Source organism: Octopus bimaculoides, unplaced genomic scaffold (assembly GCF_046866305.1).
Source record: "Octopus bimaculoides isolate indiv1 unplaced genomic scaffold, ASM4686630v1 contig181, whole genome shotgun sequence".
NCBI classification, from domain to species: Eukaryota; Metazoa; Mollusca; class Cephalopoda; order Octopoda; family Octopodidae; genus Octopus; species Octopus bimaculoides.
The window spans coordinates 12,113-38,413 of record NW_028315431.1 but is presented as its reverse complement, the minus strand read 5'-3'; the positions used below and the strand labels follow the sequence as shown (position 1 = coordinate 38,413).

The window sequence follows — 26,301 nt, the reverse complement described above, 5'->3', positions numbered from 1 at the left end:
CAAAATGTGAAAATGCATGTTGAGGATGGGAAGTTAATTCACGAGAAACAGGATGAGAAACAAAATACATATGAATAAGTGCTGCTTTATTGAGCAATCTGAAATATGCTCCACTTGATAAATTTGAAATGATAAGTATGTAAGTGAAAGCTATTGAATTTTCAGCATTGTGCTGTGTTTTAACAGACATATCACGCTGGGAAGTTTTTGAAGTTTTTCATGTATTTGAAAGATTATGCTTCATTACAACATTGTAAATGAGTAATGAAAGTTGTTTCTGGTCTTTTCGATATTGTCAACGTTGTGTTGTTTTGGTTTCTTATGAATCTCTTCTATTCTTTTGTTGAAATTGCAATCGTATTTTGTTTGTGTGAAATTCGATTATTGTGTATCGAAAATTGATTGTGAATATGTATCTATGAGCAGAATAATAATTATCGGAATGTAGGAATTGAGAATTAATCTGAAATTCCTCTTGCCATTTTCCACTTTACAGTAAGTCCCGACATCACGATTCCTGATACAAAGCCACCTGGTAAGAGATTTGAAAAATATTGACTTTGGTTTTGTTACCTAATGTAAAATAAGCTAGGGCTCGTGTAGAAATGTAATTACAATTACTTAAGTAAATGAGACCTAATTAAAGGAAAGAATTTCGGAATGTATTTGTTAGTGGCCGTTCATTTGTGCGATTAATGTTGATAGGTGTATAGGTGTTGATGTTCAATGAACAGCTATATTGAATTATTATGTATGTGCCAGTGTTAATTGATGGCTGCCTCCTTATTCTTTAGGTCGTTGCAATGCTGCTGAATCGGACATTGTGTTCGTTCTGGATTCTTCAACTAGCGTTACTGATGCGAACTTCAAGAAAATATTAGCTTTTATGAAAGACTTTGTATCGTATGCTAGTATTGACTCGGGTAACGTGCGAGTGGGGGCAGTGATTTATAGCACTGATGTAGAGGTTGAGTTTCATTTGAATCGCTACAGTTCAAAACGTGATATCCTCGATGCTATTGACAACATTGCCTATGTGTATGGAAGCACAAATACATATGGAGGTCTGCACACAGCCAGAACACAGATGTTCACAGCAGTAAATGGTGACAGAGCCGGTGTTCCTAATATCATTTTCCTCATAACTGATGGCGTTTCCAACGTCAATGCTTTGCAAACGATACCAGAAGCGGAAGCTATTCGCGCAGAAAACATCCATATTTACGCTATAGGTATAGGGCTTGCAGAAACTACAGAACTTGACAAAATTGCATCAACTCCAGCAAGCGCTAACAGTTTCACTGTGGAAGATTTTAATGAGCTTCAAGGCTTAAAGCACAAGATATTTGAATCTTACTGTCCCGGTACGTATTTCTCAAGGAATATTACACCTGTCATCGTCATCGTCGCAGTTGTCGTCGTTTCCTTTGAATGGAGTGAACATCTTGAGATTGTAGCGTTTTCTGTTGTAAATGTTTGCTGTTTTGCATCTCCTCTGTATTCTTAGTGATCTGTTTACACCGCTGTGCAAGCTGCAATTCTTGTTTACCTGGTTGATATTTTTGTATTTCCTTTATTCTGTGTTTGAATTTCTTTAGTGTTTTAATATGAATGTTCTTTGTGTCTTGTGAATTGCATTTGATGTCTGCTGTGTGCAGTGAAATGGAATAGGAGTTGTTTTGGTTTTATTCATTGAATCTTAGAGAGCAACAATTGACGTTAAAGGATATGTTGCCATTACTGTAATGTCCCGTGTGCATGTATGAATCAATGAATTAATGTAAGAGACAATTGCCTAGTTATGAAGTATTGCTGTTTGTCGTTTACATGGGCACAATATGTAAAGTTTTGAAAAGGCCGACAAACAAAATGTGAAAATGCATGTTGAGCATGGGAAGTTAATTCACGAGAAACAGGATGAGAAACAAAATACATATGAATAAGTGCTGCTTTATTGAGCAATCTGAAATATGCTCCACTTGATAAATTTGAAATGATAAGTATGTAAGTGAAAGCTATTGAATTTTCAGCATTGTGCTGTGTTTTAACAGACATATCACGCTGGGAAGTTTTTGAAGTTTTTCATGTATTTGAAAGATTGTGCTTCATTACAACATTGTAAATGAGTAATGAAAGTTGTTTCTGGTCTTTTCGATATTGTCAACGTTGTGTTGTTTTGGTTTCTTATGAATCTCTTCTATTCTTTTGTTGAAATTGCAATGGTATTTTGTTTGTGTGAAATTCGATTATTGTGTATCGAAAATTGATTGTGGATATGTATCTATGAGCAGAATAATAATTATCGGAATGTAGGAATTGAGAATTAATCTGAAATTCCTCTTGCCATTTTCCACTTTACAGTAAGTCCCGACATCACGATTCCTGATACAAAGCCACCTGGTAAGAGATTTGAAAAATATTGACTTTGGTTTTGTTACCTAATGTAAAATAAGCTAGGGCTCGTGTAGAAATGTAATTACAATTACTTAAGTAAATGAGACCTAATTAAAGGAAAGAATTTCGGAATGTATTTGTTAGTGGCTGTTCATTTGTGCGATTAATGTTGATAGGTGTATAGGTGTTGATGTTCAATGAACAGCTATATTGAAATATTATGTATGTGCCAGTGTTAATTGATGGCTGCCTCCTTATTCTTTAGGTCGTTGCAATGCTGCTGAATCGGACATTGTGTTCGTTCTGGATTCTTCAACTAGCGTTACTGATGCGAACTTCAAGAAAATATTAGCTTTTATGAAAGACTTTGTATCGGATGCTAGTATTGACTCGGGTAACGTGCGAGTGGGGGCAGTGATTTATAGCACTGATGTAGAGGTTGAGTTTCTTTTGAATCGCTACAGTTCAAAACGTGATATCCTCGATGCTATTGACAACATTGCCTATGTGTATGGAAGCACAAATACATATGGAGGTCTGCACACAGCCAGAACACAGATGTTCACAGCAGTAAATGGTGACAGAGCCGGTGTTCCTAATATCATTTTCCTCATAACTGATGGCGTTTCCAACGTCAATGCTTTGCAAACGATACCAGAAGCGGAAGCTATTCGCGCAGAAAACATCCATATTTACGCTATAGGTATAGGGCTTGCAGAAACTACAGAACTTGACAAAATTGCATCAACTCCAGCAAGCGCTAACAGTTTCACTGTGGAAGATTTTAATGAGCTTCAAGGCTTAAAGCACAAGATATTTGAATCTTACTGTCCCGGTACGTATTTCTCAAGGAATATTACACCTGTCATCGTCATCGTCGCAGTTGTCGTCGTTTCCTTTGAATGGAGTGAACATCTTGAGATTGTAGCGTTTTCTGTTGTAAATGTTTGCTGTTTTGCATCTCCTCTGTATTCTTAGTGATCTGTTTACACCGCTGTGCAAGCTGCAATTCTTCTTTACCTGGTTGATATTTTTGTATTTCCTTTATTCTGTGTTTGAATTTCTTTAGTGTTTTAATATGAATGTTCTTTGTGTCTTATGAATTGCATTTGATGTCTGCTGTGTGCAGTGAAATGGAATAGGAGTTGTTTTGGTTTTATTCATTGAATCTTAGAGAGCAACAATTGACGTTAAAGGATATGTTGCCATTACTGTAATGTCCCGTGTGCATGTATGAATCAATGAATTAATGTAAGAGACAATTGCCTAGTTATGAAGTATTGCTGTTTGTCGTTTACATGGGCACAATATGTAAAGTTTTGAAAAGGCCGACAAACAAAATGTGAAAATGCATGTTGAGCATGGGAAGTTAATTCACGAGAAACAGGATGAGAAACAAAATACATATGAATAAGTGCTGCTTTATTGAGCAATCTGAAATATGCTCCACTTGAGAAATTTGAAACGATAAGTATGTAAGTGAAAGCTATTGAACTTTCAGCATTGTGCTGTGTTTTAACAGACATATCACGCTGGGAAGTTTTTGAAGTTTTTCATGTATTTGAAAGATTATGCTTTATTACAACATTGTAAATGAGTAATGAAAGTTGTTTCTGGTCTTTTCGATATTGTCAACGTTGTGTTGTTTTGGTTTCTTATGAATCTCTTCTATTCTTTTGTTGAAATTGCAATCGTATTTTGTTTGTGTGAAATTCGATTATTGTGTATCGAAAATTGATTGTGAATATGTATCTATGAGCAGAATAATAATTATCGGAATGTAGGAATTGAGAATTAATCTGAAATTCCTCTTGCCATTTTCCACTTTACAGTAAGTCCCGACATCACGATTCCTGATACAAAGCCACCTGGTAAGAGATTTGAAAAATATTGACTTTGGTTTTGTTACCTAATGTAAAATAAGCTAGGGCTCGTGTAGAAATGTAATTACAATTACTTAAGTAAATGAGACCTAATTAAAGGAAAGAATTTCGGAATGTATTTGTTAGTGGCCGTTCATTTGTGCGATTAATGTTGATAGGTGTATAGGTGTTGATGTTCAATGAACAGCTATATTGAATTATTATGTATGTGCCAGTGTTAATTGATGGCTGCCTCCTTATTCTTTAGGTCGTTGCAATGCTGCTGAATCGGACATTGTGTTCGTTCTGGATTCTTCAACTAGCGTTACTGATGCGAACTTCAAGAAAATATTAGCTTTTATGAAAGACTTTGTATCGTATGCTAGTATTGACTCGGGTAACGTGCGAGTGGGGGCAGTGATTTATAGCACTGATGTAGAGGTTGAGTTTCATTTGAATCGCTACAGTTCAAAACGTGATATCCTCGATGCTATTGACAACATTGCCTATGTGTATGGAAGCACAAATACATATGGAGGTCTGCACACAGCCAGAACACAGATGTTCACAGCAGTAAATGGTGACAGAGCCGGTGTTCCTAATATCATTTTCCTCATAACTGATGGCGTTTCCAACGTCAATGCTTTGCAAACGATACCAGAAGCGGAAGCTATTCGCGCAGAAAACATCCATATTTACGCTATAGGTATAGGGCTTGCAGAAACTACAGAACTTGACAAAATTGCATCAACTCCAGCAAGCGCTAACAGTTTCACTGTGGAAGATTTTAATGAGCTTCAAGGCTTAAAGCACAAGATATTTGAATCTTACTGTCCCGGTACGTATTTCTCAAGGAATATTACACCTGTCATCGTCATCGTCGCAGTTGTCGTCGTTTCCTTTGAATGGAGTGAACATCTTGAGATTGTAGCGTTTTCTGTTGTAAATGTTTGCTGTTTTGCATCTCCTCTGTATTCTTAGTGATCTGTTTACACCGCTGTGCAAGCTGCAATTCTTGTTTACCTGGTTGATATTTTTGTATTTCCTTTATTCTGTGTTTGAATTTCTTTAGTGTTTTAATATGAATGTTCTTTGTGTCTTGTGAATTGCATTTGATGTCTGCTGTGTGCAGTGAAATGGAATAGGAGTTGTTTTGGTTTTATTCATTGAATCTTAGAGAGCAACAATTGACGTTAAAGGATATGTTGCCATTACTGTAATGTCCCGTGTGCATGTATGAATCAATGAATTAATGTAAGAGACAATTGCCTAGTTATGAAGTATTGCTGTTTGTCGTTTACATGGGCACAATATGTAAAGTTTTGAAAAGGCCGACAAACAAAATGTGAAAATGCATGTTGAGCATGGGAAGTTAATTCACGAGAAACAGGATGAGAAACAAAATACATATGAATAAGTGCTGCTTTATTGAGCAATCTGAAATATGCTCCACTTGATAAATTTGAAATGATAAGTATGTAAGTGAAAGCTATTGAATTTTCAGCATTGTGCTGTGTTTTAGCAGACATATCACGCTTGGAAGTTTTTGAAGTTTTTCATGTATTTGAAAGATTATGCTTCATTACAGCATTGTAAATGAGTAATGAAAGTTGTTTCTGGTCTTTTCGATATTGTCAACGTTGTGTTGTTTTGGTTTCTTATGAATCTCTTCTATTCTTTTGTTGAAATTGCAATCGTATTTTGTTTGTGTGAAATTCGATTATTGTGTATCGAAAATTGATTGTGAATATGTATCTATGAGCAGAATAATAATTATCGGAATGTAGGAATTGAGAATTAATCTGAAATTCCTCTTGCCATTTTCCACTTTACAGTAAGTCCCGACATCACGATTCCTGATACAAAGCCACCTGGTAAGAGATTTGAAAAATATTGACTTTGGTTTTGTTACCTAATGTAAAATAAGCTAGGGCTCGTGTAGAAATGTAATTACAATTAATTAAGTAAATGAGACCTAATTAAAGGAAAGAATTTTGGAATGTATTTGTTAGTGGCCATTCATTTGTGCGATTAATGTTGATAGGTGTATAGGTGTTGATGTTCAATGAACAGCTATATTGAATTATTATGTATGTGCCAGTGTTAATTGATGGCTGCCTCCTTATTCTTTAGGTCGTTGCAATGCTGCTGAATCGGACATTGTGTTCGTTCTGGATTCTTCAACTAGCGTTACTGATGCGAACTTCAAGAAAATATTAGCTTTTATGAAAGACTTTGTATCGGATGCTAGTATTGACTCGGGTAACGTGCGAGTGGGGGCAGTGATTTATAGCACTGATGTAGAGGTTGAGTTTCATTTGAATCGCTACAGTTCAAAACGTGATATCCTCGATGCTATTGACAACATTGCCTATGTGTATGGAAGCACAAATACATATGGAGGTCTGCACACAGCCAGAACACAGATGTTCACAGCAGTAAATGGTGACAGAGCCGGTGTTCCTAATATCATTTTCCTCATAACTGATGGCGTTTCCAACGTCAATGCTTTGCAAACGATACCAGAAGCGGAAGCTATTCGCGCAGAAAACATCCATATTTACGCTATAGGTATAGGGCTTGCAGAAACTACAGAACTTGACAAAATTGCATCAACTCCAGCAAGCGCTAACAGTTTCATTGTGGAAGATTTTAATGAGCTTCAAGGCTTAAAGCACAAGATATTTGAATCTTACTGTCCCGGTACGTATTTCTCAAGGAATATTACACCTGTCATCGTCATCGTCGCACTTGTCGTCGTTTCCTTTGAATGGAGTGAACATCTTGAGATTGTAGCGTTTTCTGTTGTAAATGTTTGCTGTTTTGCATCTCCTCTGTTTTCTTGGTCATCTGTTTACACAGCTGTGCAAGCTGCAATTCTTGTTTACCTGGTTGATATTTTTGTATTTCCTTTATTCTGTGTTTGAATTTCTTTAGTGTTTTAATATGAATGTTCTTTGTGTCTTGTGAATTGCATTTGATGTCTGCTGTGTGCAGTGAAATGGAATAGGAGTTGTTTTGGTTTTATTCATTGAATCTTAGAGAGCAACAATTGACGTTAAAGGATATGTTGCCATTACTGTAATGTCCCGTGTGCATGTATGAATCAATGAATTAATGTAAGAGACAATTGCCTAGTTATGAAGTATTGCTGTTTGTCGTTTACATGGGCACAATATGTAAAGTTTTGAAAAGGCCGACAAACAAAATGTGAAAATGCATGTTGAGCATGGGAAGTTAATTCACGAGAAACAGGATGAGAAACAAAATACATATGAATAAGTGCTGCTTTATTGAGCAATATGAAATATGCTCCACTTGATAAATTTGAAATGATAAGTATGTAAGTGAAAGCTATTGAATTTTCAGCATTGTGCTGTGTTTTAGCAGACATATCACGCTTGGAAGTTTTTGAAGTTTTTCATGTATTTGAAAGATTATGCTTCATTACAGCATTGTAAATGAGTAATGAAAGTTGTTTCTGGTCTTTTCGATATTGTCAACGTTGTGTTGTTTTGGTTTCTTATGAATCTCTTCTATTCTTTTGTTGAAATTGCAATCGTATTTTGTTTGTGTGAAATTCGATTATTGTGTATCGAAAATTGATTGTGAATATGTATCTATGAGCAGAATAATAATTATCGGAATGTAGGAATTGAGAATTAATCTGAAATTCCTCTTGCCATTTTCCACTTTACAGTAAGTCCCGACATCACGATTCCTGATACAAAGCCACCTGGTAAGAGATTTGAAAAATATTGACTTTGGTTTTGTTACCTAATGTAAAATAAGCTAGGGCTCGTGTAGAAATGTAATTACAATTACTTAAGTAAATGAGACCTAATTAAAGGAAAGAATTTCGGAATGTATTTGTTAGTGGCCGTTCATTTGTGCGATTAATGTTGATAGGTGTATAGGTGTTGATGTTCAATGAACAGCTATATTGAATTATTATGTATGTGCCAGTGTTAATTGATGGCTGCCTCCTTATTCTTTAGGTCGTTGCAATGCTGCTGAATCGGACATTGTGTTCGTTCTGGATTCTTCAACTAGCGTTACTGATGCGAACTTCAAGAAAATATTAGCTTTTATGAAAGACTTTGTATCGGATGCTAGTATTGACTCGGGTAACGTGCGAGTGGGGGCAGTGATTTATAGCACTGATGTAGAGGTTGAGTTTCATTTGAATCGCTACAGTTCAAAACGTGATATCCTCGATGCTATTGACAACATTGCCTATGTGTATGGAAGCACAAATACATATGGAGGTCTGCACACAGCCAGAACACAGATGTTCACAGCAGTAAATGGTGACAGAGCCGGTGTTCCTAATATCATTTTCCTCATAACTGATGGCGTTTCCAACGTCAATGCTTTGCAAACGATACCAGAAGCGGAAGCTATTCGCGCAGAAAACATCCATATTTACGCTATAGGTATAGGGCTTGCAGAAACTACAGAACTTGACAAAATTGCATCAACTCCAGCAAGCGCTAACAGTTTCATTGTGGAAGATTTTAATGAGCTTCAAGGCTTAAAGCACAAGATATTTGAATCTTACTGTCCCGGTACGTATTTCTCAAGGAATATTACACCTGTCATCGTCATCGTCGCACTTGTCGTCGTTTCCTTTGAATGGAGTGAACATCTTGAGATTGTAGCGTTTTCTGTTGTAAATGTTTGCTGTTTTGCATCTCCTCTGTTTTCTTGGTGATCTGTTTACACAGCTGTGCAAGCTGCAATTCTTGTTTACCTGGTTGATATTTTTGTATTTCCTTTATTCTGTGTTTGAATTTCTTTAGTGTTTTAATATGAATGTTCTTTGTGTCTTGTGAATTGCATTTGATGTCTGCTGTGTGCAGTGAAATGGAATAGGAGTTGTTTTGGTTTTATTCATTGAATCTTAGAGAGCAACAATTGACGTTAAAGGATATGTTGCCATTACTGTAATGTCCCGTGTGCATGTATGAATCAATGAATTAATGTAAGAGACAATTGCCTAGTTATGAAGTATTGCTGTTTGTCGTTTACATGGGCACAATATGTAAAGTTTTGAAAAGGCCGACAAACAAAATGTGAAAATGCATGTTGAGCATGGGAAGTTAATTCACGAGAAACAGGATGAGAAACAAAATACATATGAATAAGTGCTGCTTTATTGAGCAATCTGAAATATGCTCCACTTGATAAATTTGAAATGATAAGTATGTAAGTGAAAGCTATTGAATTTTCAGCATTGTGCTGTGTTTTAGCAGACATATCACGCTTGGAAGTTTTTGAAGTTTTTCATGTATTTGAAAGATTATGCTTCATTACAGCATTGTAAATGAGTAATGAAAGTTGTTTCTGGTCTTTTCGATATTGTCAACGTTGTGTTGTTTTGGTTTCTTATGAATCTCTTCTATTCTTTTGTTGAAATTGCAATCGTATTTTGTTTGTGTGAAATTCGATTATTGTGTATCGAAAATTGATTGTGAATATGTATCTATGAGCAGAATAATAATTATCGGAATGTAGGAATTGAGAATTAATCTGAAATTCCTCTTGCCATTTTCCACTTTACAGTAAGTCCCGACATCACGATTCCTGATACAAAGCCACCTGGTAAGAGATTTGAAAAATATTGACTTTGGTTTTGTTACCTAATGTAAAATAAGCTAGGGCTCGTGTAGAAATGTAATTACAATTACTTAAGTAAATGAGACCTAATTAAAGGAAAGAATTTCGGAATGTATTTGTTAGTGGCCGTTCATTTGTGCGATTAATGTTGATAGGTGTATAGGTGTTGATGTTCAATGAACAGCTATATTGAATTATTATGTATGTGCCAGTGTTAATTGATGGCTGCCTCCTTATTCTTTAGGTCGTTGCAATGCTGCTGAATCGGACATTGTGTTCGTTCTGGATTCTTCAACTAGCGTTACTGATGCGAACTTCAAGAAAATATTAGCTTTTATGAAAGACTTTGTATCGGATGCTAGTATTGACTCGGGTAACGTGCGAGTGGGGGCAGTGATTTATAGCACTGATGTAGAGGTTGAGTTTCATTTGAATCGCTACAGTTCAAAACGTGATATCCTCGATGCTATTGACAACATTGCCTATGTGTATGGAAGCACAAATACATATGGAGGTCTGCACACAGCCAGAACACAGATGTTCACAGCAGTAAATGGTGACAGAGCCGGTGTTCCTAATATCATTTTCCTCATAACTGATGGCGTTTCCAACGTCAATGCTTTGCAAACGATACCAGAAGCGGAAGCTATTCGCGCAGAAAACATCCATATTTACGCTATAGGTATAGGGCTTGCAGAAACTACAGAACTTGACAAAATTGCATCAACTCCAGCAAGCGCTAACAGTTTCATTGTGGAAGATTTTAATGAGCTTCAAGGCTTAAAGCACAAGATATTTGAATCTTACTGTCCCGGTACGTATTTCTCAAGGAATATTACACCTGTCATCGTCATCGTCGCACTTGTCGTCGTTTCCTTTGAATGGAGTGAACATCTTGAGATTGTAGCGTTTTCTGTTGTAAATGTTTGCTGTTTTGCATCTCCTCTGTTTTCTTGGTGATCTGTTTACACAGCTGTGCAAGCTGCAATTCTTGTTTACCTGGTTGATATTTTTGTATTTCCTTTATTCTGTGTTTGAATTTCTTTAGTGTTTTAATATGAATGTTCTTTGTGTCTTGTGAATTGCATTTGATGTCTGCTGTGTGCAGTGAAATGGAATAGGAGTTGTTTTGGTTTTATTCATTGAATCTTAGAGAGCAACAATTGACGTTAAAGGATATGTTGCCATTACTGTAATGTCCCGTGTGCATGTATGAATCAATGAATTAATGTAAGAGACAATTGCCTAGTTATGAAGTATTGCTGTTTGTCGTTTACATGGGCACAATATGTAAAGTTTTGAAAAGGCCGACAAACAAAATGTGAAAATGCATGTTGAGCATGGGAAGTTAATTCACGAGAAACAGGATGAGAAACAAAATACATATGAATAAGTGCTGCTTTATTGAGCAATCTGAAATATGCTCCACTTGATAAATTTGAAATGATAAGTATGTAAGTGAAAGCTATTGAATTTTCAGCATTGTGCTGTGTTTTAGCAGACATATCACGCTTGGAAGTTTTTGAAGTTTTTCATGTATTTGAAAGATTATGCTTCATTACAGCATTGTAAATGAGTAATGAAAGTTGTTTCTGGTCTTTTCGATATTGTCAACGTTGTGTTGTTTTGGTTTCTTATGAATCTCTTCTATTCTTTTGTTGAAATTGCAATCGTATTTTGTTTGTGTGAAATTCGATTATTGTGTATCGAAAATTGATTGTGAATATGTATCTATGAGCAGAATAATAATTATCGGAATGTAGGAATTGAGAATTAATCTGAAATTCCTCTTGCCATTTTCCACTTTACAGTAAGTCCCGACATCACGATTCCTGATACAAAGCCACCTGGTAAGAGATTTGAAAAATATTGACTTTGGTTTTGTTACCTAATGTAAAATAAGCTAGGGCTCGTGTAGAAATGTAATTACAATTACTTAAGTAAATGAGACCTAATTAAAGGAAAGAATTTTGGAATGTATTTGTTAGTGGCCATTCATTTGTGCGATTAATGTTGATAGGTGTATAGGTGTTGATGTTCAATGAACAGCTATATTGAATTATTATGTATGTGCCAGTGTTAATTGATGGCTGCCTCCTTATTCTTTAGGTCGTTGCAATGCTGCTGAATCGGACATTGTGTTCGTTCTGGATTCTTCAACTAGCGTTACTGATGCGAACTTCAAGAAAATATTAGCTTTTATGAAAGACTTTGTATCGGATGCTAGTATTGACTCGGGTAACGTGCGAGTGGGGGCAGTGATTTATAGCACTGATGTAGAGGTTGAGTTTCATTTGAATCGCTACAGTTCAAAACGTGATATCCTCGATGCTATTGACAACATTGCCTATGTGTATGGAAGCACAAATACATATGGAGGTCTGCACACAGCCAGAACACAGATGTTCACAGCAGTAAATGGTGACAGAGCCGGTGTTCCTAATATCATTTTCCTCATAACTGATGGCGTTTCCAACGTCAATGCTTTGCAAACGATACCAGAAGCGGAAGCTATTCGCGCAGAAAACATCCATATTTACGCTATAGGTATAGGGCTTGCAGAAACTACAGAACTTGACAAAATTGCATCAACTCCAGCAAGCGCTAACAGTTTCATTGTGGAAGATTTTAATGAGCTTCAAGGCTTAAAGCACAAGATATTTGAATCTTACTGTCCCGGTACGTATTTCTCAAGGAATATTACACCTGTCATCGTCATCGTCGCACTTGTCGTCGTTTCCTTTGAATGGAGTGAACATCTTGAGATTGTAGCGTTTTCTGTTGTAAATGTTTGCTGTTTTGCATCTCCTCTGTTTTCTTGGTGATCTGTTTACACAGCTGTGCAAGCTGCAATTCTTGTTTACCTGGTTGATATTTTTGTATTTCCTTTATTCTGTGTTTGAATTTCTTTAGTGTTTTAATATGAATGTTCTTTGTGTCTTGTGAATTGCATTTGATGTCTGCTGTGTGCAGTGAAATGGAATAGGAGTTGTTTTGGTTTTATTCATTGAATCTTAGAGAGCAACAATTGACGTTAAAGGATATGTTGCCATTACTGTAATGTCCCGTGTGCATGTATGAATCAATGAATTAATGTAAGAGACAATTGCCTAGTTATGAAGTATTGCTGTTTGTCGTTTACATGGGCACAATATGTAAAGTTTTGAAAAGGCCGACAAACAAAATGTGAAAATGCATGTTGAGCATGGGAAGTTAATTCACGAGAAACAGGATGAGAAACAAAATACATATGAATAAGTGCTGCTTTATTGAGCAATCTGAAATATGCTCCACTTGATAAATTTGAAATGATAAGTATGTAAGTGAAAGCTATTGAATTTTCAGCATTGTGCTGTGTTTTAGCAGACATATCACGCTTGGAAGTTTTTGAAGTTTTTCATGTATTTGAAAGATTATGCTTCATTACAGCATTGTAAATGAGTAATGAAAGTTGTTTCTGGTCTTTTCGATATTGTCAACGTTGTGTTGTTTTGGTTTCTTATGAATCTCTTCTATTCTTTTGTTGAAATTGCAATCGTATTTTGTTTGTGTGAAATTCGATTATTGTGTATCGAAAATTGATTGTGAATATGTATCTATGAGCAGAATAATAATTATCGGAATGTAGGAATTGAGAATTAATCTGAAATTCCTCTTGCCATTTTCCACTTTACAGTAAGTCCCGACATCACGATTCCTGATACAAAGCCACCTGGTAAGAGATTTGAAAAATATTGACTTTGGTTTTGTTACCTAATGTAAAATAAGCTAGGGCTCGTGTAGAAATGTAATTACAATTACTTAAGTAAATGAGACCTAATTAAAGGAAAGAATTTCGGAATGTATTTGTTAGTGGCCGTTCATTTGTGCGATTAATGTTGATAGGTGTATAGGTGTTGATGTTCAATGAACAGCTATATTGAATTATTATGTATGTGCCAGTGTTAATTGATGGCTGCCTCCTTATTCTTTAGGTCGTTGCAATGCTGCTGAATCGGACATTGTGTTCGTTCTGGATTCTTCAACTAGCGTTACTGATGCGAACTTCAAGAAAATATTAGCTTTTATGAAAGACTTTGTATCGGATGCTAGTATTGACTCGGGTAACGTGCGAGTGGGGGCAGTGATTTATAGCACTGATGTAGAGGTTGAGTTTCATTTGAATCGCTACAGTTCAAAACGTGATATCCTCGATGCTATTGACAACATTGCCTATGTGTATGGAAGCACAAATACATATGGAGGTCTGCACACAGCCAGAACACAGATGTTCACAGCAGTAAATGGTGACAGAGCCTGTGTTCCTAATATCATTTTCCTCATAACTGATGGCGTTTCCAACGTCAATGCTTTGCAAACGATACCAGAAGCGGAAGCTATTCGCGCAGAAAACATCCATATTTACGCTATAGGTATAGGGCTTGCAGAAACTACAGAACTTGACAAAATTGCATCAACTCCAGCAAGCGCTAACAGTTTCATTGTGGAAGATTTTAATGAGCTTCAAGGCTTAAAGCACAAGATATTTGAATCTTACTGTCCCGGTACGTATTTCTCAAGGAATATTACACCTGTCATCGTCATCGTCGCACTTGTCGTCGTTTCCTTTGAATGGAGTGAACATCTTGAGATTGTAGCGTTTTCTGTTGTAAATGTTTGCTGTTTTGCATCTCCTCTGTTTTCTTGGTGATCTGTTTACACAGCTGTGCAAGCTGCAATTCTTGTTTACCTGGTTGATATTTTTGTATTTCCTTTATTCTGTGTTTGAATTTCTTTAGTGTTTTAATATGAATGTTCTTTGTGTCTTGTGAATTGCATTTGATGTCTGCTGTGTGCAGTGAAATGGAATAGGAGTTGTTTTGGTTTTATTCATTGAATCTTAGAGAGCAACAATTGACGTTAAAGGATATGTTGCCATTACTGTAATGTCCCGTGTGCATGTATGAATCAATGAATTAATGTAAGAGACAATTGCCTAGTTATGAAGTATTGCTGTTTGTCGTTTACATGGGCACAATATGTAAAGTTTTGAAAAGGCCGACAAACAAAATGTGAAAATGCATGTTGAGCATGGGAAGTTAATTCACGAGAAACAGGATGAGAAACAAAATACATATGAATAAGTGCTGCTTTATTGAGCAATCTGAAATATGCTCCACTTGATAAATTTGAAATGATAAGTATGTAAGTGAAAGCTATTGAATTTTCAGCATTGTGCTGTGTTTTAGCAGACATATCACGCTTGGAAGTTTTTGAAGTTTTTCATGTATTTGAAAGATTATGCTTCATTACAGCATTGTAAATGAGTAATGAAAGTTGTTTCTGGTCTTTTCGATATTGTCAACGTTGTGTTGTTTTGGTTTCTTATGAATCTCTTCTATTCTTTTGTTGAAATTGCAATCGTATTTTGTTTGTGTGAAATTCGATTATTGTGTATCGAAAATTGATTGTGAATATGTATCTATGAGCAGAATAATAATTATCGGAATGTAGGAATTGAGAATTAATCTGAAATTCCTGTTGCCATTTTCCACTTTACAGTAAGTCCCGACATCACGATTCCTGATACAAAGCCACCTGGTAAGAGATTTGAAAAATATTGACTTTGGTTTTGTTACCTAATGTAAAATAAGCTAGGGCTCGTGTAGAAATGTAATTACAATTACTTAAGTAAATGAGACCTAATTAAAGGAAAGAATTTCGGAATGTATTTGTTAGTGGCCGTTCATTTGTGCGATTAATGTTGATAGGTGTATAGGTGTTGATGTTCAATGAACAGCTATATTGAATTATTATGTATGTGCCAGTGTTAATTGATGGCTGCCTCCTTATTCTTTAGGTCGTTGCAATGCTGCTGAATCGGACATTGTGTTCGTTCTGGATTCTTCAACTAGCGTTACTGATGCGAACTTCAAGAAAATATTAGCTTTTATGAAAGACTTTGTATCGGATGCTAGTATTGACTCGGGTAACGTGCGAGTGGGGGCAGTGATTTATAGCACTGATGTAGAGGTTGAGTTTCATTTGAATCGCTACAGTTCAAGACGTGATATCCTCGATGCTATTGACAACATTGCCTATGTGTATGGAAGCACAAATACATATGGAGGTCTGCACACAGCCAGAACACAGATGTTCACAGCAGTAAATGGTGACAGAGCCGGTGTTCCTAATATCATTTTCCTCATAACTGATGGCGTTTCCAACGTCAATGCTTTGCAAACGATACCAGAAGCGGAAGCTATTCGCGCAGAAAACATCCATATTTACGCTATAGGTATAGGGCTTGCAGAAACTACAGAACTTGACAAAATTGCATCAACTCCAGCAAGCGCTAACAGTTTCATTGTGGAAGATTTTAATGAGCTTCAAGGCTTAAAGCACAAGATATTTGAATCTTACTGTCCCGGTACGTATTTCTCAAGGAATATTACACCTGTCATCGTCATCGTCGCACTTGTCGTCGTTTCCTTTGAATGGAGTGAACATCTTGAGATTGTAGCGTTTTCTGTTGTAAATGTTTGCTGTTTTGCATCTCCTCTGTTTTCTTGGTGATCTGTTTACACAGCTGTGCAAGCTGCAATTCTTGTTTACCTGGTTGATATTTTTGTATTTCCTTTATTCTGTGTTTGAATTTCTTTAGTGTTTTAATATGAATGTTCTTTGTGTCTTGTGAATTGCATTTGATGTCTGCTGTGTGCAGTGAAATGGAATAGGAGTTGTTTTGGTTTTATTCATTGAATCTTAGAGAGCAACAATTGACGTTAAAGGATATGTTGCCATTACTGTAATGTCCTGTGTGCATGTATGAATCAATGAATTAATGTAAGAGACAATTGCCTAGTTATGAAGTATTGCTGTTTGTCGTTTACATGGGCACAATATGTAAAGTTTTGAAAAGGCCGACAAACAAAATGTGAAAATGCATGTTGAGCATGGGAAGTTAATTCACGAGAAACAGGATGAGAAACAAAATACATATGAATAAGTGCTGCTTTATTGAGCAATCTGAAATATGCTCCACTTGATAAATTTGAAATGATAAGTATGTAAGTGAAAGCTATTGAATTTTCAGCATTGTGCTGTGTTTTAGCAGACATATCACGCTTGGAAGTTTTTGAAGTTTTTCATGTATTTGAAAGATTATGCTTCATTACAGCATTGTAAATGAGTAATGAAAGTTGTTTCTGGTCTTTTCGATATTGTCAACGTTGTGTTGTTTTGGTTTCTTATGAATCTCTTCTATTCTTTTGTTGAAATTGCAATCGTATTTTGTTTGTGTGAAATTCGATTATTGTGTATCGAAAATTGATTGTGAATATGTATCTATGAGCAGAATAATAATTATCGGAATGTAGGAATTGAGAATTAATCTGAAATTCCTCTTGCCATTTTCCACTTTACAGTAAGTCCCGACATCACGATTCCTGATACAAAGCCACCTGGTAAGAGATTTGAAAAATATTGACTTTGGTTTTGTTACCTAATGTAAAATAAGCTAGGGCTCGTGTAGAAATGTAATTACAATTACTTAAGTAAATGAGACCTAATTAAAGGAAAGAATTTTGGAATGTATTTGTTAGTGGCCATTCATTTGTGCGATTAATGTTGATAGGTGTATAGGTGTTGATGTTCAATGAACAGCTATATTGAATTATTATGTATGTGCCAGTGTTAATTGATGGCTGCCTCCTTATTCTTTAGGTCGTTGCAATGCTGCTGAATCGGACATTGTGTTCGTTCTGGATTCTTCAACTAGCGTTACTGATGCGAACTTCAAGAAAATATTAGCTTTTATGAAAGACTTTGTATCGGATGCTAGTATTGACTCGGGTAACGTGCGAGTGGGGGCAGTGATTTATAGCACTGATGTAGAGGTTGAGTTTCATTTGAATCGCTACAGTTCAAAACGTGATATCCTCGATGCTATTGACAACATTGCCTATGTGTATGGAAGCACAAATACATATGGAGGTCTGCACACAGCCAGAACACAGATGTTCACAGCAGTAAATGGTGACAGAGCCGGTGTTCCTAATATCATTTTCCTCATAACTGATGGCGTTTCCAACGTCAATGCTTTGCAAACGATACCAGAAGCGGAAGCTATTCGCGCAGAAAACATCCATATTTACGCTATAGGTATAGGGCTTGCAGAAACTACAGAACTTGACAAAATTGCATCAACTCCAGCAAGCGCTAACAGTTTCATTGTGGAAGATTTTAATGAGCTTCAAGGCTTAAAGCACAAGATATTTGAATCTTACTGTCCCGGTACGTATTTCTCAAGGAATATTACACCTGTCATCGTCATCGTCGCACTTGTCGTCGTTTCCTTTGAATGGAGTGAACATCTTGAGATTGTAGCGTTTTCTGTTGTAAATGTTTGCTGTTTTGCATCTCCTCTGTTTTCTTGGTGATCTGTTTACACAGCTGTGCAAGCTGCAATTCTTGTTTACCTGGTTGATATTTTTGTATTTCCTTTATTCTGTGTTTGAATTTCTTTAGTGTTTTAATATGAATGTTCTTTGTGTCTTGTGAATTGCATTTGATGTCTGCTGTGTGCAGTGAAATGGAATAGGAGTTGTTTTGGTTTTATTCATTGAATCTTAGAGAGCAACAATTGACGTTAAAGGATATGTTGCCATTACTGTAATGTCCCGTGTGCATGTATGAATCAATGAATTAATGTAAGAGACAATTGCCTAGTTATGAAGTATTGCTGTTTGTCGTTTACATGGGCACAATATGTAAAGTTTTGAAAAGGCCGACAAACAAAATGTGAAAATGCATGTTGAGCATGGGAAGTTAATTCACGAGAAACAGGATGAGAAACAAAATACATATGAATAAGTGCTGCTTTATTGAGCAATCTGAAATATGCTCCACTTGATAAATTTGAAATGATAAGTATGTAAGTGAAAGCTATTGAATTTTCAGCATTGTGCTGTGTTTTAGCAGACATATCACGCTTGGAAGTTTTTGAAGTTTTTCATGTATTTGAAAGATTATGCTTCATTACAGCATTGTAAATGAGTAATGAAAGTTGTTTCTGGTCTTTTCGATATTGTCAACGTTGTGTTGTTTTGGTTTCTTATGAATCTCTTCTATTCTTTTGTTGAAATTGCAATCGTATTTTGTTTGTGTGAAATTCGATTATTGTGTATCGAAAATTGATTGTGAATATGTATCTATGAGCAGAATAATAATTATCGGAATGTAGGAATTGAGAATTAATCTGAAATTCCTCTTGCCATTTTCCACTTTACAGTAAGTCCCGACATCACGATTCCTGATACAAAGCCACCTGGTAAGAGATTTGAAAAATATTGACTTTGGTTTTGTTACCTAATGTAAAATAAGCTAGGGCTCGTGTAGAAATGTAATTACAATTACTTAAGTAAATGAGACCTAATTAAAGGAAAGAATTTCGGAATGTATTTGTTAGTGGCCGTTCATTTGTGCGATTAATGTTGATAGGTGTATAGGTGTTGATGTTCAATGAACAGCTATATTGAATTATTATGTATGTGCCAGTGTTAATTGATGGCTGCCTCCTTATTCTTTAGGTCGTTGCAATGCTGCTGAATCGGACATTGTGTTCGTTCTGGATTCTTCAACTAGCGTTACTGATGCGAACTTCAAGAAAATATTAGCTTTTATGAAAGACTTTGTATCGGATGCTAGTATTGACTCGGGTAACGTGCGAGTGGGGGCAGTGATTTATAGCACTGATGTAGAGGTTGAGTTTCATTTGAATCGCTACAGTTCAAAACGTGATATCCTCGATGCTATTGACAACATTGCCTATGTGTATGGAAGCACAAATACATATGGAGGTCTGCACACAGCCAGAACACAGATGTTCACAGCAGTAAATGGTGACAGAGCCGGTGTTCCTAATATCATTTTCCTCATAACTGATGGCGTTTCCAACGTCAATGCTTTGCAAACGATACCAGAAGCGGAAGCTATTCGCGCAGAAAACATCCATATTTACGCTATAGGTATAGGGCTTGCAGAAACTACAGAACTTGACAAAATTGCATCAACTCCAGCAAGCGCTAACAGTTTCATTGTGGAAGATTTTAATGAGCTTCAAGGCTTAAAGCACAAGATATTTGAATCTTACTGTCCCGGTACGTATTTCTCAAGGAATATTACACCTGTCATCGTCATCGTCGCACTTGTCGTCGTTTCCTTTGAATGGAGTGAACATCTTGAGATTGTAGCGTTTTCTGTTGTAAATGTTTGCTGTTTTGCATCTCCTCTGTTTTCTTGGTGATCTGTTTACACAGCTGTGCAAGCTGCAATTCTTGTTTACCTGGTTGATATTTTTGTATTTCCTTTATTCTGTGTTTGAATTTCTTTAGTGTTTTAATATGAATGTTCTTTGTGTCTTGTGAATTGCATTTGATGTCTGCTGTGTGCAGTGAAATGGAATAGGAGTTGTTTTGGTTTTATTCATTGAATCTTAGAGAGCAACAATTGACGTTAAAGGATATGTTGCCATTACTGTAATGTCCCGTGTGCATGTATGAATCAATGAATTAATGTAAGAGACAATTGCCTAGTTATGAAGTATTGCTGTTTGTCGTTTACATGGGCACAATATGTAAAGTTTTGAAAAGGCCGACAAACAAAATGTGAAAATGCATGTTGAGCATGGGAAGTTAATTCACGAGAAACAGGATGAGAAACAAAATACATATGAATAAGTGCTGCTTTATTGAGCAATCTGAAATATGCTCCACTTGATAAATTTGAAATGATAAGTATGTAAGTGAAAGCTATTGAATTTTCAGCATTGTGCTGTGTTTTAGCAGACATATCACGCTTGGAAGTTTTTGAAGTTTTTCATGTATTTGAAAGATTATGCTTCATTACAGCATTGTAAATGAGTAATGAAAGTTGTTTCTGGTCTTTTCGATATTGTCAACGTTGTGTTGTTTTGGTTTCTTATGAATCTCTTCTATTCTTTTGTTGAAATTGCAATCGTATTTTGTTTGTGTGAAATTCGATTATTGTGTATCGAAAATTGATTGTGAATATGTATCTATGAGCAGAATAATAATTATCGGAATGTAGGAATTGAGAATTAATCTGAAATTCCTGTTGCCATTTTCCACTTTACAGTAAGTCCCGACATCACGATTCCTGATACAAAGCCACCTGGTAAGAGATTTGAAAAATATTGACTTTGGTTTTGTTACCTAATGTAAAATAAGCTAGGGCTCGTGTAGAAATGTAATTACAATTACTTAAGTAAATGAGACCTAATTAAAGGAAAGAATTTCGGAATGTATTTGTTAGTGGCCGTTCATTTGTGCGATTAATGTTGATAGGTGTATAGGTGTTGATGTTCAATGAACAGCTATATTGAATTATTATGTATGTGCCAGTGTTAATTGATGGCTGCCTCCTTATTCTTTAGGTCGTTGCAATGCTGCTGAATCGGACATTGTGTTCGTTCTGGATTCTTCAACTAGCGTTACTGATGCGAACTTCAAGAAAATATTAGCTTTTATGAAAGACTTTGTATCGGATGCTAGTATTGACTCGGGTAACGTGCGAGTGGGGGCAGTGATTTATAGCACTGATGTAGAGGTTGAGTTTCATTTGAATCGCTACAGTTCAAGACGTGATATCCTCGATGCTATTGACAACATTGCCTATGTGTATGGAAGCACAAATACATATGGAGGTCTGCACACAGCCAGAACACAGATGTTCACAGCAGTAAATGGTGACAGAGCCGGTGTTCCTAATATCATTTTCCTCATAACTGATGGCGTTTCCAACGTCAATGCTTTGCAAACGATACCAGAAGCGGAAGCTATTCGCGCAGAAAACATCCATATTTACGCTATAGGTATAGGGCTTGCAGAAACTACAGAACTTGACAAAATTGCATCAACTCCAGCAAGCGCTAACAGTTTCATTGTGGAAGATTTTAATGAGCTTCAAGGCTTAAAGCACAAGATATTTGAATCTTACTGTCCCGGTACGTATTTCTCAAGGAATATTACACCTGTCATCGTCATCGTCGCACTTGTCGTCGTTTCCTTTGAATGGAGTGAACATCTTGAGATTGTAGCGTTTTCTGTTGTAAATGTTTGCTGTTTTGCATCTCCTCTGTTTTCTTGGTGATCTGTTTACACAGCTGTGCAAGCTGCAATTCTTGTTTACCTGGTTGATATTTTTGTATTTCCTTTATTCTGTGTTTGAATTTCTTTAGTGTTTTAATATGAATGTTCTTTGTGTCTTGTGAATTGCATTTGATGTCTGCTGTGTGCAGTGAAATGGAATAGGAGTTGTTTTGGTTTTATTCATTGAATCTTAGAGAGCAACAATTGACGTTAAAGGATATGTTGCCATTACTGTAATGTCCTGTGTGCATGTATGAATCAATGAATTAATGTAAGAGACAATTGCCTAGTTATGAAGTATTGCTGTTTGTCGTTTACATGGGCACAATATGTAAAGTTTTGAAAAGGCCGACAAACAAAATGTGAAAATGCATGTTGAGCATGGGAAGTTAATTCACGAGAAACAGGATGAGAAACAAAATACATATGAATAAGTGCTGCTTTATTGAGCAATCTGAAATATGCTCCACTTGATAAATTTGAAATGATAAGTATGTAAGTGAAAGCTATTGAATTTTCAGCATTGTGCTGTGTTTTAGCAGACATATCACACTTGGAAGTTTTTGAAGTTTTTCATGTATTTGAAAGATTATGCTTCATTACAGCATTGTAAATGAGTAATGAAAGTTGTTTCTGGTCTTTTCGATATTGTCAACGTTGTGTTGTTTTGGTTTCTTATGAATCTCTTCTATTCTTTTGTTGAAATTGCAATCGTATTTTGTTTGTGTGAAATTCGATTATTGTGTATCGAAAATTGATTGTGAATATGTATCTATGAGCAGAATAATAATTATCGGAATGTAGGAATTGAGAATTAATCTGAAATTCCTCTTGCCATTTTCCACTTTACAGTAAGTCCCGACATCACGATTCCTGATACAAAGCCACCTGGTAAGAGATTTGAAAAATATTGACTTTGGTTTTGTTACCTAATGTAAAATAAGCTAGGGCTCGTGTAGAAATGTAATTACAATTACTTAAGTAAATGAGACCTAATTAAAGGAAAGAATTTCGGAATGTATTTGTTAGTGGCCGTTCATTTGTGCGATTAATGTTGATAGGTGTATAGGTGTTGATGTTCAATGAACAGCTATATTGAATTATTATGTATGTGCCAGTGTTAATTGATGGCTGCCTCCTTATTCTTTAGGTCGTTGCAATGCTGCTGAATCGGACATTGTGTTCGTTCTGGATTCTTCAACTAGCGTTACTGATGCGAACTTCAAGAAAATATTAGCTTTTATGAAAGACTTTGTATCGGATGCTAGTATTGACTCGGGTAACGTGCGAGTGGGGGCAGTGATTTATAGCACTGATGTAGAGGTTGAGTTTCATTTGAATCGCTACAGTTCAAAGCGTGATATCCTCGATGCTATTGACAACATTGCCTATGTGTATGGAAGCACAAATACATATGGAGGTCTGCACACAGCCAGAACACAGATGTTCACAGCAGTAAATGGTGACAGAGCCGGTGTTCCTAATATCATTTTCCTCATAACTGATGGCGTTTCCAACGTCAATGCTTTGCAAACAATACCAGAAGCGGAAGCTATTCGCGCAGAAAACATCCATATTTACGCTATAGGTATAGGGCTTGCAGAAACTACAGAACTTGACAAAATTGCATCAACTCCAGCAAGCGCTAACAGTTTCACTGTGGAAGATTTTAATGAGCTTCAAGGCTTAAAGCACAAGATATTTGAATCTTACTGTCCCGGTACGTATTTCTCAAGGAATATTACACCTGTCATCGTCATCGTCGCAGTTGTCGTTGTTTCCTTTGAATGGAGTGAACATCTTGAGATTGTAGCGTTTTCTGTTGTAAATGTTTGCTGTTTTGCATCTCCTCTGTTTTCTTAGTGATCTGTTTACACAGCTGTGCAAGCTGCAATTCTTGTTTACCTGGTTGATATTTTTGTATTTCCTTTATTCTGTGTTTGAATTTCTTTAGTGTTTTAATATGAATGTTCTTTGTGTCTTGTGAATTGCATTTGATGTCTGCTGTGTGCAGTGAAATGGAATAGGAGTTGTTTTGGTTTTATTCATTGAATCTTAGAGAGCAACAATTGACGTTAAAGGATATGTTGCCATTACTGTAATGTCCCGTGTGCATGTATGAATCAATGAATTAATGTAAGAGACAATTGCCTAGTTATGAAGTATTGCTGTTTGTCGTTTACATGGGCACAATATGTAAAGTTTTGAAAAGGCCGACAAACAAAATGTGAAAATGCATGTTGAGCATGGGAAGTTAATTCACGAGAAACAGGATGAGAAACAAAATACATATGAATAAGTGCTGCTTTATTGAGCAATCTGAAATATGCTCCACTTGATAAATTTGAAATGATAAGTATGTAAGTGAAAGCTATTGAATTTTCAGCATTGTGCTGTGTTTTAGCAGACATATCACGCTTGGAAGTTTTTGAAGTTTTTCATGTATTTGAAAGATTATGCTTCATTACAGCATTGTAAATGAGTAATGAAAGTTGTTTCTGGTCTTTTCGATATTGTCAACGTTGTGTTGTTTTGGTTTCTTATGAATCTCTTCTATTCTTTTGTTGAAATTGCAATCGTATTTTGTTTGTGTGAAATTCGATTATTGTGTATCGAAAATTGATTGTGAATATGTATCTATGAGCAGAATAATAATTATCGGAATGTAGGAATTGAGAATTAATCTGAAATTCCTCTTGCCATTTTCCACTTTACAGTAAGTCCCGACATCACGATTCCTGATACAAAGCCACCTGGTAAGAGATTTGAAAAATATTGACTTTGGTTTTGTTACCTAATGTAAAATAAGCTAGGGCTCGTGTAGAAATGTAATTACAATTACTTAAGTAAATGAGACCTAATTAAAGGAAAGAATTTCGGAATGTATTTGTTAGTGGCCGTTCATTTGTGCGATTAATGTTGATAGGTGTATAGGTGTTGATGTTCAATGAACAGCTATATTGAATTATTATGTATGTGCCAGTGTTAATTGATGGCTGCCTCCTTATTCTTTAGGTCGTTGCAATGCTGCTGAATCGGACATTGTGTTCGTTCTGGATTCTTCAACTAGCGTTACTGATGCGAACTTCAAGAAAATATTAGCTTTTATGAAAGACTTTGTATCGGATGCTAGTATTGACTCGGGTAACGTGCGAGTGGGGGCAGTGATTTATAGCACTGATGTAGAGGTTGAGTTTCATTTGAATCGCTACAGTTCAAAGCGTGATATCCTCGATGCTATTGACAACATTGCCTATGTGTATGGAAGCACAAATACATATGGAGGTCTGCACACAGCCAGAACACAGATGTTCACAGCAGTAAATGGTGACAGAGCCGGTGTTCCTAATATCATTTTCCTCATAACTGATGGCGTTTCCAACGTCAATGCTTTGCAAACAATACCAGAAGCGGAAGCTATTCGCGCAGAAAACATCCATATTTACGCTATAGGTATAGGGCTTGCAGAAACTACAGAACTTGACAAAATTGCATCAACTCCAGCAAGCGCTAACAGTTTCACTGTGGAAGATTTTAATGAGCTTCAAGGCTTAAAGCACAAGATATTTGAATCTTACTGTCCCGGTACGTATTTCTCAAGGAATATTACACCTGTCATCGTCATCGTCGCAGTTGTCGTTGTTTCCTTTGAATGGAGTGAACATCTTGAGATTGTAGCGTTTTCTGTTGTAAATGTTTGCTGTTTTGCATCTCCTCTGTTTTCTTAGTGATCTGTTTACACAGCTGTGCAAGCTGCAATTCTTGTTTACCTGGTTGATATTTTTGTATTTCCTTTATTCTGTGTTTGAATTTCTTTAGTGTTTTAATATGAATGTTCTTTGTGTCTTGTGAATTGCATTTGATGTCTGCTGTGTGCAGTGAAATGGAATAGGAGTTGTTTTGGTTTTATTCATTGAATCTTAGAGAGCAACAATTGACGTTAAAGGATATGTTGCCATTACTGTAATGTCCCGTGTGCATGTATGAATCAATGAATTAATGTAAGAGACAATTGCCTAGTTATGAAGTATTGCTGTTTGTCGTTTACATGGGCACAATATGTAAAGTTTTGAAAAGGCCGACAAACAAAATGTGAAAATGCATGTTGAGCATGGGAAGTTAATTCACGAGAAACAGGATGAGAAACAAAATACATATGAATAAGTGCTGCTTTATTGAGCAATCTGAAATATGCTCCACTTGATAAATTTGAAATGATAAGTATGTAAGTGAAAGCTATTGAATTTTCAGCATTGTGCTGTGTTTTAGCAGACATA

General features: G+C 36.1%; 1 protein-coding gene across 1 annotated transcript in view; it reads left to right on the top strand.

Moving 5' to 3' along the window:
* LOC149129031 (uncharacterized) overlaps positions 1–26,301 on the top strand; it is a gene marked incomplete at its 5' end in the record, with an annotated part of 51,451 nt that overhangs the window by 16,231 nt on the left and 8,919 nt on the right. The window contains 28 exon segments of the mRNA XM_089346819.1: positions 497–535; positions 795–1,295; positions 2,362–2,400; positions 2,660–3,097; positions 4,227–4,265; positions 4,525–5,025; positions 6,092–6,130; positions 6,390–6,827; positions 7,957–7,995; positions 8,255–8,824; positions 9,822–9,860; positions 10,120–10,689; positions 11,687–11,725; positions 11,985–12,554; positions 13,552–13,590; positions 13,850–14,419; positions 15,417–15,455; positions 15,715–16,284; positions 17,282–17,320; positions 17,580–18,149; positions 19,147–19,185; positions 19,445–20,014; positions 21,012–21,050; positions 21,310–22,023; positions 22,877–22,915; positions 23,175–23,744; positions 24,742–24,780; positions 25,040–25,609. Of these exon segments, the coding sequence (XP_089202945.1) occupies positions 497–535; positions 795–1,295; positions 2,362–2,400; positions 2,660–3,097; positions 4,227–4,265; positions 4,525–5,025; positions 6,092–6,130; positions 6,390–6,827; positions 7,957–7,995; positions 8,255–8,824; positions 9,822–9,860; positions 10,120–10,689; positions 11,687–11,725; positions 11,985–12,554; positions 13,552–13,590; positions 13,850–14,419; positions 15,417–15,455; positions 15,715–16,284; positions 17,282–17,320; positions 17,580–18,149; positions 19,147–19,185; positions 19,445–20,014; positions 21,012–21,050; positions 21,310–22,023; positions 22,877–22,915; positions 23,175–23,744; positions 24,742–24,780; positions 25,040–25,609 (8,268 nt within the window).